The 18,296-nt window shown below is 39.1% G+C and overlaps 3 protein-coding genes across 3 annotated transcripts; 2 read left to right on the top strand and 1 right to left on the bottom strand.

Moving 5' to 3' along the window:
* Positions 1–4,960: 4,960 nt before the first annotated feature.
* Positions 4,961–14,220, bottom strand: LOC149501571 (uncharacterized). Its single transcript, XM_089732508.1, has 3 exons — positions 12,984–14,220; positions 7,499–7,658; positions 4,961–6,034 (listed from the first exon to the last, which is right to left on the bottom strand). The coding sequence occupies exons 1-3, from the start codon at positions 13,959–13,961 to the stop codon at positions 5,874–5,876; spliced, it is 1,299 nt and encodes a 432-aa protein (XP_089588634.1). The 5' UTR covers positions 13,962–14,220; the 3' UTR covers positions 4,961–5,873.
* Positions 7,666–12,119, top strand: LOC149501572 (uncharacterized). Its single transcript, XM_089732339.1, has one exon. The coding sequence runs from the start codon at positions 9,802–9,804 to the stop codon at positions 11,794–11,796; it is 1,995 nt and encodes a 664-aa protein (XP_089588465.1). The 5' UTR covers positions 7,666–9,801; the 3' UTR covers positions 11,797–12,119.
* Positions 14,221–14,799: 579 nt separating the features above from the next.
* Positions 14,800–18,295, top strand: LOC149501570 (uncharacterized). The gene is made up of 3 exons (XM_089732394.1): positions 14,800–15,592; positions 16,487–16,667; positions 18,047–18,295. The coding sequence occupies exons 1-3, from the start codon at positions 14,822–14,824 to the stop codon at positions 18,205–18,207; spliced, it is 1,113 nt and encodes a 370-aa protein (XP_089588520.1). The 5' UTR covers positions 14,800–14,821; the 3' UTR covers positions 18,208–18,295.
* Position 18,296: the final 1 nt, after the last annotated feature.

Raw genomic sequence — 18,296 nt, 5'->3', positions numbered from 1 at the left:
GAGGACACGGCGCCACCCCTCCCATGCGGGGCAGGCAACGAGCGTGTGCTCCGCCGTGTCCAAGTCGCAACCACAATGGTAACACCCTGCCGTCGGCTCGGCTCCGATCCGGTGCAGGAACTCACCGAAGCAACCATGCCCAGTGAGCACCTGCGTGAGCCGGAAAGTGAGGCGTCCTCTGTCACGATTCACCCAATCCACAAGAATCGGGCGAATTGCCTCGACGGTCCTACGGCCAGCAGAAGGATCGGCCAGCCGCCTGGACCATGACTCCAGCACGGACCGCCGAGATTGGGCCCTCCGCGCTCTGACCACACTGGGGCTGGGACGCGCCACGCCCCGGGCACGAAGGTTAGCCCGCCACTGATAGTCAGCAGCGAGCGCCCCGCCTCCAGGACCCAAGGCGGCGTCCCAGCCAGTACACACGCCGCCTCAAAAGAGATGGTGCGATAACCACGGATGACCCTGACCGCGATGGTGCGTTGCGGCCGTTGCAGCAACTTCGCTACCCCCACGGCCAGGGACTGGCCCCACACGGGTGCCCCGTATAAGGCCATTGACCGCACCACCCCCGTATAGAGACGGCGCGTCACCTGGTCAGGCCCCCCGATGTTGGGAAGAAGCCGGCTTAACGCGCCGGCCACCCCCAACAAACGAGGGACCAGGTGCTGAAAATGAGCACGGAAGGTCCAACGACTGTCCAGAATGAGGCCGAGGTACTTTAACTGCACCCCGACCCCGATCTGGACGCCTCCAACCACGATATGGGCATCGACAGGTGGCACTCTCCGGGGCCTGTGGAACCACATGGCCTCGGATTTACTGAGCGCCACGTCGAGGCCCAATCTCCTGATTTTGCCGACGACATGCGCTACCCCAGCGGTGGCAAGACGAGCAGACTCAGCAAAGCTCCCTCCCCAGGCCACAACCAGCGTGTCGTCTACGTAACAGATTACGCTTAGGCCCGGGAGGAGGGCACCCCTCAGCACCCAGTCATACCCGATATTCCACAAAAGAGGGCCGAGTACCGACCCCTGTGGAACACCGCGCACGACCGGGAACCGATGCACGACCCCACCGTGTCCGGTACACGTGACCGATCTGTCCTCCAAGTAGGAGCCGACCAGCCGGCGAAGGTAGAGGGGCACTCCGTGTCTTTCCAGCGCCCCCCCCTATCACGGACCAGGGCAGGGTGTTAAACGCATTGGCGATGTCGAGCGACACCGCCAAGGCCACCCCACCCCCGCAGACGGCCTCCTCCGAGAGGGCCCGCACGCGAAGGATCGCGTCCACCCTTGAGCGGCCCTCTCGGAAGCCATACTGCTCCGCCGACAGATCGGGTCCCACCCCGAGCAGATGCTGGATGATGCGGGCTGCCAGAATGCGTTCCAGCAGTTTGCCCACCTCATCCAGCAACACGATGGGACGGTACCCGGCGGCAGTATCCGCCGGGCGCCCCTCCTTTCTCAACAGCACAAGTCTGCCCGTCCTCCACGATGAAGGAAACCGTCCCGACTCGAGGCAGGAGTTATAAAGCCTCAAGAGTCGGTCCCCTAGGGCACCAAGAGCCAAGGCCCAAACCCGGCCATGGACGCCGTCCGGGCCAGGTGCAGTGTCCTTTGCACACATTTTGCGTACTGCCACACGGAGCTCCGCCCCTGTTATATGGGGCACCTCAGCAGGGGCGTCGCCGTCGTATTCCGGCGGCGCGCCCATAGCGGGAGCGACAAATCCCCCCTGCTCCTGCGGGAACAGCGCCGAGACGATGTCCCGCAGCTGCTGAGGCTGGAGACGCTCCGTGATTGGGGGGGCCCATGGGCGCATTTTATTGCGCACCATGTGATAGGGTCGCCCCCACGGATCCTCATCCAGCGTCTCCAGGAGACCCTCCATGTGTTGGTCCTTGGCTCTTCTGATGGCCAGCTGCAACGCCCTCTGTGCGACGCGAAATGCGCCGTACAGCTGGGCCTCTACCACCGCGAACGCCACCGGATCGTTGCGCCGCGGCAGGCGACGGCGGCGATGCCTCGCACACTGGCGCCTCGCCCGAACGCACTCCACGCGGAGTTGCGCGATTTCGGGCGACCACCAGTACACTTGGCGATTGGGAGGTCGAGGGCTAATCCGGGAGATAAATTTCTAGATAAGATAAATTTCGTAAATTAAAAATGTTATGCTTAACTAATTTATCCAGAGTTCAAAATTATTTTTAGTTGCATTTTAAATCTTCGACTTGAATTAAAGCTTGCAAGCTAAAAAACCTATGGTAGCGATGTCATGTTTAAATCACTTACGTTTTAGGTCCTAGTGTCACTGAAATCACATAGAACGCTTTTAAAGTAGTTTCGAAATGTTATCAATTATCCTAGTTTGTTATTTGTAAACATACAGACATATAGGTAATTATTATTTATTTATCATTATCACAATGAAATCAAATAAACTGGACGGATTTGTGTTATATATTATAATGTTATTGCTTAGCAATTTATTATTACAGCTTTTACTAAATCTAAGAATTCATCAGTAAAAATTCATTCCAGCAGACCAGAGCTGTCAAAGTGTCAATAATTTGCATCAAAGATTTTCATCATAAAATGTGTGAAAATTTATTTAGTTACATTTTTTTTCATTACATCTTTACCTCGGTTTTTTCTGCTCGTAAACATTTCATACACATGTATAGTACAAGATAATTACAGTACGTAAAAAACATGACAACGTTTGGCTAACGCCATCGCTTCACGAACATGCTTTTTTTTAAAATAAAACAATATACTTTATATCTATCAATTTGTCAAATATAAGTACATATATGATGCGTCTTTAAGTAGCTAATTTAGCGTATTGTAAACCCATATACGGAAACGTTACATAAATCTAATAAAAACCTTAAAATGCATTCTTTTTTTTTTTCTTACAAATCACTACGTCTCATATTTCAGTCTAATATTTACTAATGCAAATCTACAAGCAATCGCAGACTTGTTCACTACGAATTCAGTTTTTAGCTTGTGACGAAAGAACCTCTAGAGCGTTTTTGGTTGTGCGACCAATACGATTACTTGATAAATTGAATAAAATACCTTTTAAAAACATTTCAGGATTCTTTCATTTATTAAGCATGTTTAACAACAAGTCAATTTATACTCGGGGCCAACACGAGCTAAGGCGTATTACGGAAAACTATCTAGCCACAATCTACATCCTTATTGTGACATAATCATCAAATTTCAAATGGATGTGTATGAGAGAAACGACCTCTCTCCGCGGTCGAGTGGTTCGCGAGACGCTGTCTATTTTCTCACTCTCACTCTTCATTCATTAAGGGTCCACCATCGAAATAGGAGAGAGAAAATGTGCAATTAAAAGTTATGGTTAATTTCAAATTCTACTAAATAACCATTCTGCAATATATACCTATCGTGTGGGAATGAATCTTATGATTAAATATTGACTGCTCGCGCCCAATTATTTCGGAGGTACAATTTAACAGGAAACTTAAACGTACCAACCTCCAGTAATAATGTAAGATAGTCGTAGGGAGTGTAGAACGACTAAAGTGCTCAATATATTACATGCATAGCAAAATGAAGCAACAGACCGGCAAAACAAGCAGTAGTAGGCAGCGGCTTGGCTCTGCCCTTGGTATTGCTGAAGTCCATGGGCGACGGTAACCACTCACCATCAGGTGGGCCGTATGATCGTCTGCCTACAAAGGCAATAAAAAAAAAAAAAAACCATCAGATTCAATAACCCTTGCTTTAGACGCCTTTAGCTCTACCACAAGGAGCAGGCTTAGAGACTCCGATAACCGTACTAGTCGTACTCGGCAAAGATTTCGACGTGCAACCTAACCTAAACATCAGCCCGCTGGGTTTCTAAGCGGGTCGCAATTCCGATTCGGTAGTAGACTTATTCGCAAAGCAGCTACTACTTGAGTCGTTAGGTTTCCCTCGGAGGCGCTCGGATAACTGTTAGCAAATCCCACACCTCCTGGCTGAGCCCTTGCTCACCCACCTTACGAAACTGGAAAGGCCTCTAATGACTAACATAAAAAATACAAAAAAAATAAGACTTGCATTATTGCCCCTGTGAGTACTGTATTCCGATATCCGCGTTCGATTCTCGGTCAGACTCAATGTCTTTGTTAAAAATTATATGTATAACATTCGTCCCTTAGTATGGTATGGTAAAAAAGAATCCTTGCTTGAATATGTAGCGTATCAAAATTTAAGAGATGTTCCAGAGGACACATCTTAACGGTGACTATTCTCTTTCCTTAAAACAAAACAATGTCATACAATATGGGTTTTTTTTCTCATGATGAAAATACAGCTCCGGTTTCATCAACGATGAAATGATGCGCGACCATTTGTTTCCGCCGTCCAACGATGGTCTAGTACTGATGTGCGGTCCACCGCCGATGATCAACTTCGCTTGCAACCCAGCTTTAGATAAATTAGGCTTTAAACCAGACCTGCGCTTTGCTTATCAAAACTATTATTTAGTAGTAGAGCGTGTTATGAGTTATAATTAAGATTTCTTCATTCGAATCCACCAGGATAGAACAAAGATACATGATAAGACCTTTAAACAACAATATGCGTCATTTAAATTGTCACATTAATTAAAAATCATTACAATTTATCTAATATCAATTCTTCTTCGTCGCTTTCTTCATTGCTGAAGGTCGTGTCCCTGAAACTTGACCGTTGCCTGTCTCGTGAGCTGTTTCTAATATCAATAATGAAATGAAAATTTTTGCTTTTGGATTAATTTAAATAGTTTTGTAAAAAAACATTTGTCGCTCAAAATTATTTTTACAGTATTTATCCATAATTAACGTAACAAGAAATGGGTATAGATGATAAGGATAGCGAATACAGTATTTTTCAAATTTATATTTCGATGTTAAACATACATGTACATTTTGTGTAATAAAACAATTGAGTTATTGAAACACTATTTTTATTTACCCAAATTCACAAACAATGTACTTAAACTAATACAACTACAAAAAATCGAATGAAATACTGATGCTGTTACATATTCACCCAAGCTTATTTCAACAGGTCAGTAAAAAGTACGCTAAAATTGATTGAGACATTGTTACGAATTTAGTGCATTATCAATAATTACGAACATAATGTTGTTATTAATAATAATATGCTCTGAATACGGTATAAAGTATATATTTATATATGAACGTATTTCTTTTTGTATATGTATAATGTACCTGCCATTATTTACTCTGCACTACCTTTGTTTGAATAGTAGAGAATCCCTTAGGCATTAAGTCTGCCGATGTAAATATTACGTGAAGTCTAATAAATAAATAAATATGCTATACTTATGATTTAAATCTAAGTATGTAACTTAAGAACTCCCTGTTTATTGTACACAAGATACTATTATTTACAGCATATTACGTGTCCAGCAACTACGGAATTTGTTTGGAATTCATAGACAGCTGTTATAAAATTTTATGATATGGGATTCTTTGATTTTGAATTAGCTTTGAATTAATTTGATTTGAGATACGGTTGTATAAGAAACAGTTGAAAACGGCTTGTAGATCTAAAGGATCAGAGAGTTCCTCGTTTAAGCGAGACGCGACCGAAATGGTAATGTGAAAAGCTTATAATCACTCTTTACCTATGTGCTCGTAGATTGGGTTTTGCTCAGGGAAGAAAGAGAGGCATTCTATAACAAACTGTGGCATGCGAAAACATATATTACAGTGAAGGCCATTGCCAGTAGAGCTCTAATTCAACATAATAGCTTCATTGCAAAGCAACATTGATTCAAATTTATATTATATTATTATATATACACCGAGTCATACTGTACGCACATATAACAGTTATAATTCAGTATGAAAACTGTATAACGGTCATAGCATTGCTCGTGATAATACCAAATAAAAACAAAAGTATACTTTTGTCAAAAACGAAAATCCCGTACACCGAAAATATAGGCGGAGCACATTCTATATGTTTGAGTATTATATTAGCGGCTTTATTTATTGAATCTGAAAAAAAAACAATGTTTATTGTAATGCCCAACTTGTTTGAGGTTGAGTGGCGATCTATTTTTTTGTTTTTTTACTAGCTGACCCGGCAGACTTCGTAGTGCCTCAATCCATAAATAAAATACCTAACATTTGTTTAAAATAAACTTTAATATTTTATTCCGAGCACTTTCATAATTATCTACCTTTTAAACCTTCTCTGGACTGCCACAAATAATTCAAGACCAAAATTATCCAAATCGGTCCAGCCGTTTTCGAGTTTTAGCGAGACTAACGAACAGCAATTCATTTATATGTATGTGAATGTATTAATGTACCCCCTGTGTGTAATGAGTCTGAGCATGAGTGAGTGTAAGAGGGTGTCTGTGGGTGTAGTGAAAAAGATTAAAAGTTATTTAACAAAATTTCAGTGTCCTCATAGTTGAAATTAAGCAACCAATTAAATATGAAGTTCTGCATTTCTTACTGTTTAGGGAATATATATTAAGGTGTTTTTTTTTATTGCCCTTGTAGGCAGACGACCATACGGCCCACCTGATGGTGAGTGGTTACCGTCGCCCATGGACTTCAACAATGCCCGGGGCAGAGCCAAGCCGCTGCCTACCGCTTAATACTCTCCACAAGCCTCGTTTATTAATTTTATTATAAAGAGTGGGACCTAAGCAGCAAAAGAATCTATGGATAAATTGGGTTTTAAATCGGATGGTTCTACAGACATTATGATTACGTCGCCTCTGTACTAAATTAGGGTTGTAAATACAAATGGAATGTTGTTTCAAGATTATTTTATAGATAAATAATTGCCGGATACTTCACAATTTTGATAAAGCTGATGTGTAGGGTACATCTTAGATTTATGTATGGCGGCTGGCAATAGCTGAGGATCTTGGTGAGTGGCGTGTAATTGGAGAGGACTATGATATGATATCTATATTTATATAATATATATATATTTTTTATTGCTTAGATGGGTGGACGAGCTCACAGCCCACCTGGTGTTAAGTGGTTACTGGAGCCCATGGACATCCACAACGTAAATGCGCCACCCACCTTGAGATATAAGTTCTAAGGTCTCAAGTAAGTTACAACGGCTGCCCCACCCTTCAAACCGAAACGCATTACTGCTTCACGGCAGAAATAGGTAGGATGGTGGTACCCAGCCGCGCGGACTCACAAGAGGTCCTACCACCTGTAAAACCACCAGTATGATTTAATTAAAGATTTGGCGGTTTTTCAACTTCAACAAATTTATTCCACGATTTTAATACTTTCACACTGAGTCTCGTAGATTCGTGTTAGGGACGTATTTCCTTATAAATTGAATTTGAATACCAGCTTAATCAAATCACTTGAACTGAATAAGACGCTTTTAGTATGCGTCTTCAAACAAACAGATGTACATATATTCAACTTTGTAGGTAGGTATTTGTGTTTGGAAATAATCATATTATTATGTCTACTCACCATCGCATGTATATAATAGCACACTTATGCACAGTTGTTTCGTATTCTTCACTTCCATTAGAAATAAATCATTTACAAACGCCAAGCTAGTCAACTGAATAATGTAATAAAAATTCCATAAACCAACTGTTATCATTGCGACAACGGGAAATATCTGAAATTATTATTATTTTCCATACAGATACCAAACAGGTTTATATTAATGTTTCATATCCACGTAGTAATTTATAATACAAAACAAAAGCAATCTGTAGTTTCCAAAAATGAAATTCAATAGTTTGAAAGACATTGAATACAAGAATTAATGATTAAACACAAAAATGTTTTATGACAGAATCTTTTGTCTCTTGTTCTAAAAAATGTTATCGGTTAAATCTATTAAATAATAGGTTTCAATTAGTTTCAAAGTATCCAGCCCACTTGCGCCGCGAAGCAATCACGTGCTATTTACGTGTTATTCACGTGCAGTTTAGAAGTACCTATAGATAAAACGGATGTGTTCAATGCGGGCAGTAGGATTCACATCATCAATTCAGGTAGCCGCTGCACATCTGCCGACCGAAATCAGTCTGTTGTAATTAACAACGAAATTATTGGAGTCCAAAGGCCATTGGTACTAACTTGCCCACTGAGTTTCTCGCCGGAGCTTTTCAGTGGGTCGCGTTTTCGATCCGGTGGTAGATTCTGCGAAGCACTGCTCTTCCTAGGGCCAGTGTTAGCAAGACTCCCGATTTGAGCCCTGTGAGCTCACCTACACGTCAAGGAGAAGCTGAAATGGTCTCTCAAGGCTATCAGCATAGGTAGGAAAAAAAAGATATGTACTAACTTTGATTTCAGAGCGTGATCCGGCAACAAGTGATCCAATAACTAAAAAAGTCCAAATAGAAACAGTCGCAGTGATAAGGAAAACCTGAAAAAAACGTCAATTTATTCTTTAACTAAAGAAATAGATTATAATTATTATAAGCTGAAATAATAATTGTTATTTTTTTCCTAGTGATATAATCCTAGGTTATATCAAAAGTCAAATAAGAATTGTGAATCGTCATTCGTTTTTCAAGTGTGTGCAAATTTATAAGTAAATTGGATACCTTAAAGTTATGAGAATTGCTTTGAAAGATTCCTTTACATAGATAGATAGATAGATACAGGTCAATTGACATCAACCCCACGAAAAGCACAGCGGTGCTCTTTAAAAGGGGTCGCCCTCCGAATACCACTTCGAGCAGCCCACTCCCTAGTAGGCGCGTTAACACCACTGCCATTCGTCCCATCACTCTTTTTGGCCAGCCCATACCGTGGGCCTCAAAGGTCAAATAACTAAGCGTCACCCTCGACAGAGGGATGACATTCCGACCCCACATTAAAACGGTACGTCACCGTGCCGCCTTCATGCTAGGACGCCGCTATCCTATGATTTGCAAGCGAAGTAAATTGTCCCTTCGTAATAAGGTGACACTCTGCAAAACTTGCATACGGTCGGTCATGACCTATGCAAGTGTAGTGTTCGCTCACGCGGCCCGCACTAACTTGAAACCCCTTCAAGTCATTCAATCCCGTTTTTGCAGGATAGCCGTCGGAGCACCATTGTTCCAAAGGAATGTGGAACTCCTTGATGACCTGGAGCTTGACTCAATCAGTAAGTACTATATACAATCGGCATCGTAGCGACACTTTGAGAAGGCGGCACGACACGAAAACCCTCTTGTCGTGGACGCCGGAAATTACATACCCGATCCTGTAGACCAAATAGTAAACAGTCGACGTCGCCATTACCGATCCTGCGGAAAGAATGGAAAGCAGTCGACGTCGCCCCAAACACGGCATTTCGGATCCTCCCGATCCACTAACGGTGCTTTTAGGTAGGGTAGACTGGGTACGGTTGAAACGGTGGACGGTTGAAACAAAATGAATATCGCGTAAACAGTGCGTGGTAAGGTGAGGGGTGCAAGGGGAGTACGAAGCGGACGACAAGTCGGAACACGAATTTTAGTATTACGTCGCTCTTCAGGCGTCGTCCTCGTATATAGGAGGCCCCATTGTCTTTTTTGACGGAAAAGTAAGTATTTTGGTAACTACATTTTTGCAATTATAAAGATTTTGTCTAAAGTTAGAGTATTGAGCGTTTTGTTCCGTTTTAATTGAAGTTTGAAGAATATCGCAGTATGATTAGTTTTTATTTAAATTTATTATCATTCTTACTGCGAACCGTTTTATACCAAGAGCGGGGGTTGGGGACAGTTGAAACGTTATTTGTGGGTACGGTTGAAACAGTTTATTTATTTAATTTTCTTGTTTCCTAGATGCCAAGGGTACGCCATAGAAAGACTACGAAAGGTGGGGCAGACTTATCAACGTATAAACAAGCTTATGATGATGTAAAAGCGGGATCGTCGTTAAGAACAACGGCAGAAAAACATGGACTGAACCACTGTTCCCTGTTCCGATATGTACATAAACGAGATGCGGCTGGTAACGACGAAAATCAAGAAATGGGATATAAGGCCCACAATCGGGTGTTTACCCGGGAACAAGAGCTTGAGTTATCTAAATATTTAATCAGATGTGCAGATATATATTTTGGCCTAACTAAAAAGGATGTCATGAAATTGGCATACGAACTAACCGTCAAGTACAACTTATCACGACCTCGGACTTGGGATGACAACGGAATGGCTGGCGAAGAATGGTTTCGCATGTTTATGAAAAGAAATTCTGAACTGTCAGTACGTGCAGCACAAGCCACAAGTCTTTCTAGGGCGACTAGCTTTAATAGGAAAAACGTAGATGCTTTCTACGACAATTTGGCTAATGTTATGGACCGCTATAAATTTGAACCACAAAATATCTATAATGTTGATGAGACTGGCATAACTACTGTGCAAAAACCCGACAGAATTATAGCTAGACGTGGTGCTCGTCAAGTAGGCTCAGTAACTTCGGCGGAGAGGGGTGCTTTAGTTACAGTAGCCATTACGGTCAATGCCATCGGAAATGCTATTCCTCCGTTCTTTGTCTTTCCGCGAGTACGATACCAAGATCACTTTGTCAGGGATGGGCCAATAGGATCTGCTGGGAGTGCAAATCCTTCTGGCTGGATGCAGGATGAATCATTTATGCATTTCCTGGATCACTTCAGGAAACATACGAATGCTTCTCCTTTGCGTAAAATTTTACTTGTGCTTGATAACCACGCGTCACATATACACATTAACGCACTAGACTTTTGCAAGACGAATGGTATTGTAATGCTATCTTTCCCTCCCCACTGCTCACACAAACTCCAACCACTTGATCGATCTGTATTCGGTACACTAAAAAAAGCTGTAAATTCGACCTGCGATGGATGGATGCGAAGCCACCCCGGAAAGACAATGACAATATACGACATTCCAGGGATTTTAACTACTGCTATGCCGCTTGCTCTTACACAATCCAATATTCAAGCTGGCTTTCGCACAACTGGGATTGTTCCATTTAATCGACATTTGTTTACTGAGCTCGATTTTGCACCTGCCTTTGTGACAGATAGGCCAAATCCATTAGAAGCAGCTGATGGTCCTATTCAGAATATTAATACACTTGAGGATAAAACGCCACCAACATCACCTTCCATTTTAACCCTCGAAACACAAGAAGAGATGGAGGAGCTTTCTAATGAAGCTCTTCTTGTACAACAACCGACTGAAAATATGCCACAATGTTCACAAGTACTTGATAAAGAACAGGAAAACATTATTGCATTTCCAAAACTTTTGATTATATTACCCGGACATCAAAGTAGTAGTAGCGCTCAGCAAATTTCACCCAAACCCTCTACAAGTTCTCAATCCATTCCTGTGTTAACAAATCAAACGGGAAGTATCATGACTTCGACTACACCATCTTTATTTTCGCCAGAAGTAATACGACCACTACCAAAAGCTCCTCCAAGGAAATTAACAAATAGGGGCCGAAAAACCAGGAAATCTACTATCTACACAGACACACCTGAAAAAGAAGAGATAAGAAGAGAATATGAAAACAGATTGAAACGAACCAACGCTAAACAAGTTAAGAAAAGATTAGATGGGGGAAAGACTAAAACAAATGCTAGAAGCAGGGGAAAAATTAAGATGCACCAAGATTCATCATCATCAGAAGAAGAGGAGTGCTACTGTGTTGTTTGTATGTCAGCATATTCAGAAAGCAGACCCAGGGAAAAATGGATACAATGCACAGTATGTAAAATGTGGGCGCATGAAGAGTGCACACAAGGTAGCCTTAGTTATGTTTGTCACAATTGTGACTCCGAATGATCTCGTAACCATTCAAGTATTTTTTTTTAAATATAATTTTTTTATAGGAATAATGTCTTTTTTTTTCTAAAAGTTTATAATGCTGTCAATAGTTGAGAAATATATTCACACAAATATTTCAAAAATATCGTCACCAATGTATGATTATTATTTAGTTTAAGTTGTACTTAACATAAAACTTTAAAGGCTGATTAAAAATAATGTTAGATTATAAGTATCGCCAAAGATTGATTACTAATAAAAAACACATTTGTGATATTCAACTGTGTCATTACGATTTGTAAAATATTATTAGATGATTAATGAAACATGATTATTGATTATATTTTGTATTATTTGCATGTGTTTCAATCGACCCCAGGCACTGTTTCAACCGACCCTGGAATGGGGACGGTTGAAACAAATTACTGTTTTTTTTAAATATGATTTTATACTGAAAATACTATACAATAATCTTAAATAACATTGCCCAGTAGTAGACAGATATAAGGTCTTTTATTTAATATATTTACGTCATCACTCTCATAATAAATTCCAATGCTGTGCGTGATAAACGATAAAATGTTTCAACCGTACCCAGTCTACCCTACCTCAAGCACCAGTCACCGTTCTCGTCGAACCCGTTGCTTGCGACCAAGGGCTCGACGAGTAAATTAGCCCTCAGACACAGCCCACTGAATTTCTCGCCGGATCTTCTCAGTGGGTCGCGTTTCCGATCCAGTGGTAGATTCTGCGAAGCACTGCTCTTGCTAGGGCCAGTGTTAGCAACACCTCCGGTTTGAGCCCCGAGAGCTCACCTATACGCTAGGATAACGCTGATATAGCCTCTCAAGGCTATCAGCATAGGTAGGGGAAAAAGGTCAAGCTAATAAAAGTATTTTAAAATCGATGCCTCCAATGAACACTACGCTAACTCCAAATTCGTAATTTACAGGAGGAGCGTTTAAACGAAAAAAGTTGATAAAATCTTTATTATTGCAGATATATTTATGGTTTTTTTGTGTAACTAGCTAATTTACTCTTGCTTCGAACCCCATCAATACTGATTAATTGTAATACTTTTAACATAGTGAAGTGATTTGCGTGAAAACGAAAATTTCTAAATTTTGAGTTAGAGTTTGAGGTAGAGTTCATTGGAGGCATCGAAATATAACCTGTAATTATCGGAATCGAAATAAATTGGAGATTAGGGATATGTTTAGGCAAGTACTAAGAAGAGAGGAAGATGGCGAAACATCATCCAGAGAAGGATAATGGGAGGAGATGGTCACGACCCTAAGACATGAGGAATGCGACTCAGGGAGTAAGAGGAGGCAAGTTCTAAATAAGGGTAACTGTTTGAATCTTACCGGTAAGCTATATATTTCGGTGATCGACCGGTAACATTTGAGAATATTAAAAATTATAGACGGATACTTTATAAATGTAGATTTTTTCTCTCGTGTTCCATTTTTTTTTATTTTTGGCATTATTTTGAATATCCGCCATCCAAATATCCACAATATTGAACGTCGAATACCTGAATATTTTTTATGCGGTATGTTTATTTTGTTATACATCGCGATCCGATCATTAATATAAGCCAATCGTTGCGTAAGTTTCGTTATAAAAAATGCAGTCACAAGAACATCCACATAAGTTATTGTAACGCCCAAACCCAGGAAGAATGTTTTATATGGTTTATCGATGTAATCAAACACATGAATTAAAAAGCCAGAAATAAAAGGCACAGTGACTAGTATTAGTAAAAAAATGTTAATAAGACGAAATTTCTTAAACAACACCGTACAACGGTCAAATTTTAACAAACGATCTATTTTTTGTATATTAATAAAGAGATCGGTGTCAGCTTCTCTCGTCAAAAACTTGTCATATGTTATAGTTAGAATATATGTTAAATAATGCATTGAAGTCCCCAAAGAACACGCTAAAAATATTATATTCGATCTCTCATAGTAATACGAATAAAAAAAAGAAATGAAATGGTGTATTGAATATGAAGCTGCTAACATCCATAAAAATGCATATAATTTTTCCCAGTTGTTTGCGACAGTAATTTTGTTTTTAGCTTTTAAAGAAATACGATTAGAACCAAGAAACTTTTGGTATTTATATATTGGAGAAAAACTCATATTTATATACTCTTCTAGAGAATTTTCACTCATTTTTTCCAAAATCTTAGAAACAGGATACGATATCACGTAAGTTAGCGAACACTTCTTTTATAGAATCAGAAATAACGAATTGAAATGAACATTTTCGATATCTATTTGGCTTATCAGCTATTTCTTATCAAAGCACTCATCGCTTTGATTACATGCGTTTAAAAAACGCTTTAAAAGCTATGAAAACGTAAATTGGTTTACTATTATGGATAATGAATACGTTGTAACATAAACTTACTAAAAGTCTATTTTTAATAAAACAAAATTGGCTCGCTACTTTCTTAGCACAGGCAAAAATAGCATAATAATCCCATTAAAATTTTGACTCTCGAAGATTTATCTGATTCACAGGAATTTCGTTTCGAAATGGTTGAATAAGCTTGTTTACTATTTTCATGTTTTCATAAGGCCCAGTTTTAATTTTTAATTCATTAGTGAAATAACTTACTCCTTACCTGGTGCTAAGCGATTATCGCAATCCATAGGCATCGCAGGATGAACACAGTCATCCTTTAAGCCGGAAAGAAGGACTGCTTTGCTGCAAAAATAGACAGGACGGTAGTACCTGTCCGTACGTATGAACGAGAATATGTTTTATTTTTAAGTTTGCTCTAAATAAATTTTCATTACTGGTACAACTCCTATATCAAATGCGATGCTGATAAAAATTCATACTTCTCAAAGTTATAAAATAGGGATTCCGACGAAAATTAAAATCAACAAATCTAAAGTGCTTTAGCTTTTTATTTCCCATTAATGACTAATTTCAAACTTGTCTCTTGGGCCATTTTGGACGAATAAAGTTTACATATCGACATTGAATCATTTGTAGATCAAAGCGAAGCGGGCACCGAGACAATATGAACAAAACAAAAAAGATAGAACGTTTGTCACGAGATATACTAGACGAAGACTTTATCGACGTATTTAAATCAATCTTTATTTTTCAACGCGTTTTTGGTTTATTATCAGTGAATATAACTTACAAATACATAACAGAAACTTCAAAATTGTACAAGCTCTTCGTAATGTCATTATGGACGGTGAATGTGCTGTGCTTAGTAGACTACATATTAAATTATCGAACTTCATTTGATGTTGCAACTGACTCAATGCTAAAGTTAGTGATGTCGGTAAATGTAACAACAAATGCTTTAATCGTTTGGCGAAATAATTTCAAGCTAAATACACTTAAGAGCCAAATTTATGTAAAACTTCAAAACTTAGACAGAGACCTCAAAACGAAAGACGCTGTAACCATGAACAAGAAACTTTCGGCACTATCAATTGCTTTGATGATTTGTGGTTTTATTTGGTGCACAATATGGCTATTCGCTTACAATGCAATAGCTATGAATACATTTTGTGTACCACTAACAATAATATTGGGCGCCAATGTTGGAAACTGGCTAGAAATGGTTTTATTATTCATCATAATTTACTTTGTAAATGTGAGAGCAGATTACGTTAATAAATTATTGCGGCAAAGGCTAAATCAAACGGAATGCCCTGACAGAGTGTTTCTGATTCAAAATGTGAAACCGTCGGATACTGTTTCAAGGGAATCTATATGTGGAATGCAATCTCTATTAGAAATAATTGGGAATGTTAAGGACATTTATCAATTTCCAGTGAGCACTTTTGTTTACTCTCCTCAATAACTTTGGCTTCTTGAATATTTACTATCTTGCAAAATATATTTTCTAAGAAAACATTCAATCAAAGTTTCATAACATTCCTTAAATTTACAAACATTTTATTTTTATTATTTTCACAGATATTTTTATCGACTTGCCAAGTGATGCTTTGTATTCTTGTAATAGTGCAAAATCTCATCATATCTGTTAAACAGCAGGTAACAATATCATATTATCTTTATTCGTCTACGGCGTTATTAATAAACTTGGTTCTGGACAAAAATCGCTAGTTACATAGTTTTTACGTTGATACCTTCAAATACGATATAGGAAAAACGTGCGATATTAGCTTACACCAACCAGGCTTAAATCAGCATAGCACCTAAGTACTACGTGGGTTACTACTGCGTACCTACTTGTCTACATTAGACCATCACTAATTGTAAAAAGTGTAGTATAATGCGAATTACATTAATTATATAATGCATTATATAATGTAAATTAAATGTGCATTATATAGTGAAAAATTTGAGATGATTTTATTTTATTTATTTTTATTGCTTAGATGGATGGACGAGCTCACAGCCCACCTGATGTTAAGTGGTTACTGGAGCCCATAGACATCTACAACGTAAATGCGCCACCCATCTTGAAATATAAGTTCTAAGGTCTCAATATAGTTACAACGGCTACCCCACCCTTCGACCCGAAACGCATTACTGCTCCACGGCGGAAATAGGCGGGGTGGTGGTACCTACCCGTGCGGACTCCCAAGAGGTCCTACCACCAGTAAATTTGCACAAAAATAAAATGCTGATTTTTTATTACCCTATTTTCACTTTCGTTTCTTTTTCATTGAACTATAATTGCAAAAAAAAACTTTTTCAGACCTCTACCATGGTTGATTCAATGCTGTGTATGCTACCGGCTTTATTACTCATGCTTACGATATTCTTCAGCTTATGTGTTATTGCTGAAGCTTTAACATCGAAATTAGATATGACTAAAAAGCTATGCGCCATGGGCATGCACTCATTCACTGATGGTAAGCAAGATTTTATGACTGACTGACTGCATTGAACAATGACACACTTGAAAGGTAACGTCATTGTTCAATGAAGCGTGCTCTTTTGTGTAATATTAATTAAAACATAACTTTTAATTTTGTTTCCTTAATTTAGCCGCATTATTAGTTCTTATAACTTAATAAAATAAAATAAAACATAATAAAGGATAGTTAATCAACACGTTAAATAAATACTTTTATACAAATTAAAGTTACTCGAATTTAATGGGATTAACTGAAGTTCTGTAATTATTCGTCGTATCACTTATTAATTGCAGCATAAATATTTATTCTCCGTATTAATTTAGAATATTGATGCTTTAATGTTGTGTTCCAATTACAGTAATGCGTATGAAGGATAACTTAATAATTCCATTATAGTTAACGAAACAACGTCAATTACGAAATATATAAAATGAATTTATAGGTGCGTTTGTTTGTTTCAAATTTATACGTTCGCGTCTCTCGTGCGAATCTTTTTACAGCAGCGTTGTTTTGTTGGAACCTCAACAAGGCTTATAATATAATTACTGATAATTACTACTAATTACTTTTTGCCTTTTTTTTCTCCTACCTAAGCTGAGCCTTGAGAGGCTATTTCAGCGTAACCTTAACTGGTACGTGAGCTCGCGGGGTTCAAACCTGACGACGTTGCTAACACGAACCCTAGCAAGAGCAGTGCTTCGCAGAATCTACCACCGCATCGGAAACGCGACCCACTGAGAAGATCCGGCGAGAAACTCAGTGGGCTGTGTCTGAGGGTTAATTTACTCGTCGAGCCCAAGCGACGGGTTCGACGAGAACGATGACCGGTGCTTGAGGTACCTAAAAGCACCGTTAGTGAATCGGGAGGATCAGAATCCATTCTGTCCGCAGGATCGGGAATGTAGTTACCGGCGGCATCGATGAGAGGGTTCTCGTGCCGTGCCGCGTTATCGAAGTGGGGCTTCTTACCATAAATGAACGAATTACTTCAACAAAACGGATATATTTCACAACGTCTGTCACAACAAATCTTAGCCAAGCCTCACTAGGTTCAAGTTTAGTTCGTTGTTTTATCATTTTAATGATATTTTTTTTGTTATTCATAAATAATATATAATTAAGAAATGAAAATTATAATCTATAATAATTACTGTTTATGACAGATTAATGCGATTAAGTTTAAAAACTATTTTACTTTATTTTTAAATAATGTTTTGTCATAGTGATATTCCGTTGAAATACATTCATTATATTTTATTAAAATAAAATAAACTAAAAAATGTATTTTACAAAAACTGTACCGACTAATAACAACTGAACTAGTTTTAGATGAATATTTTTAAGTATTAATAGGAAGTTATAGATATAAATATTTAATATGTATCTTTTTTTGACAGACATATCCCGGAGAAACTCTAAGCAAATAGTGCTACTACTTAAAGCAAAACGACCGTTGTCAGTTTTCAAAATTTACACACTTGGCACTCGATTACCGATCCATCTGCTCGGCGTTACGGCCAGTTACACTATAGTGTTGCTACAATTTGCGGTTTTGTAACTCAATCTATAAATACATTAAAAAATATATATACCTATATATACTAAAATACTTACGATTAATTTTTTTTATAATGTTGAAAAAAAGTG

This window comes from Bombyx mandarina, chromosome 13, assembly GCF_030267445.1.
Source record: "Bombyx mandarina strain Sakado chromosome 13, ASM3026744v2".
Classification (NCBI taxonomy): Eukaryota; Metazoa; Arthropoda; class Insecta; order Lepidoptera; family Bombycidae; genus Bombyx; species Bombyx mandarina.
Note: the sequence above shows the minus strand (reverse complement) of the source record. Positions and strands in the feature narration are given on the sequence as shown.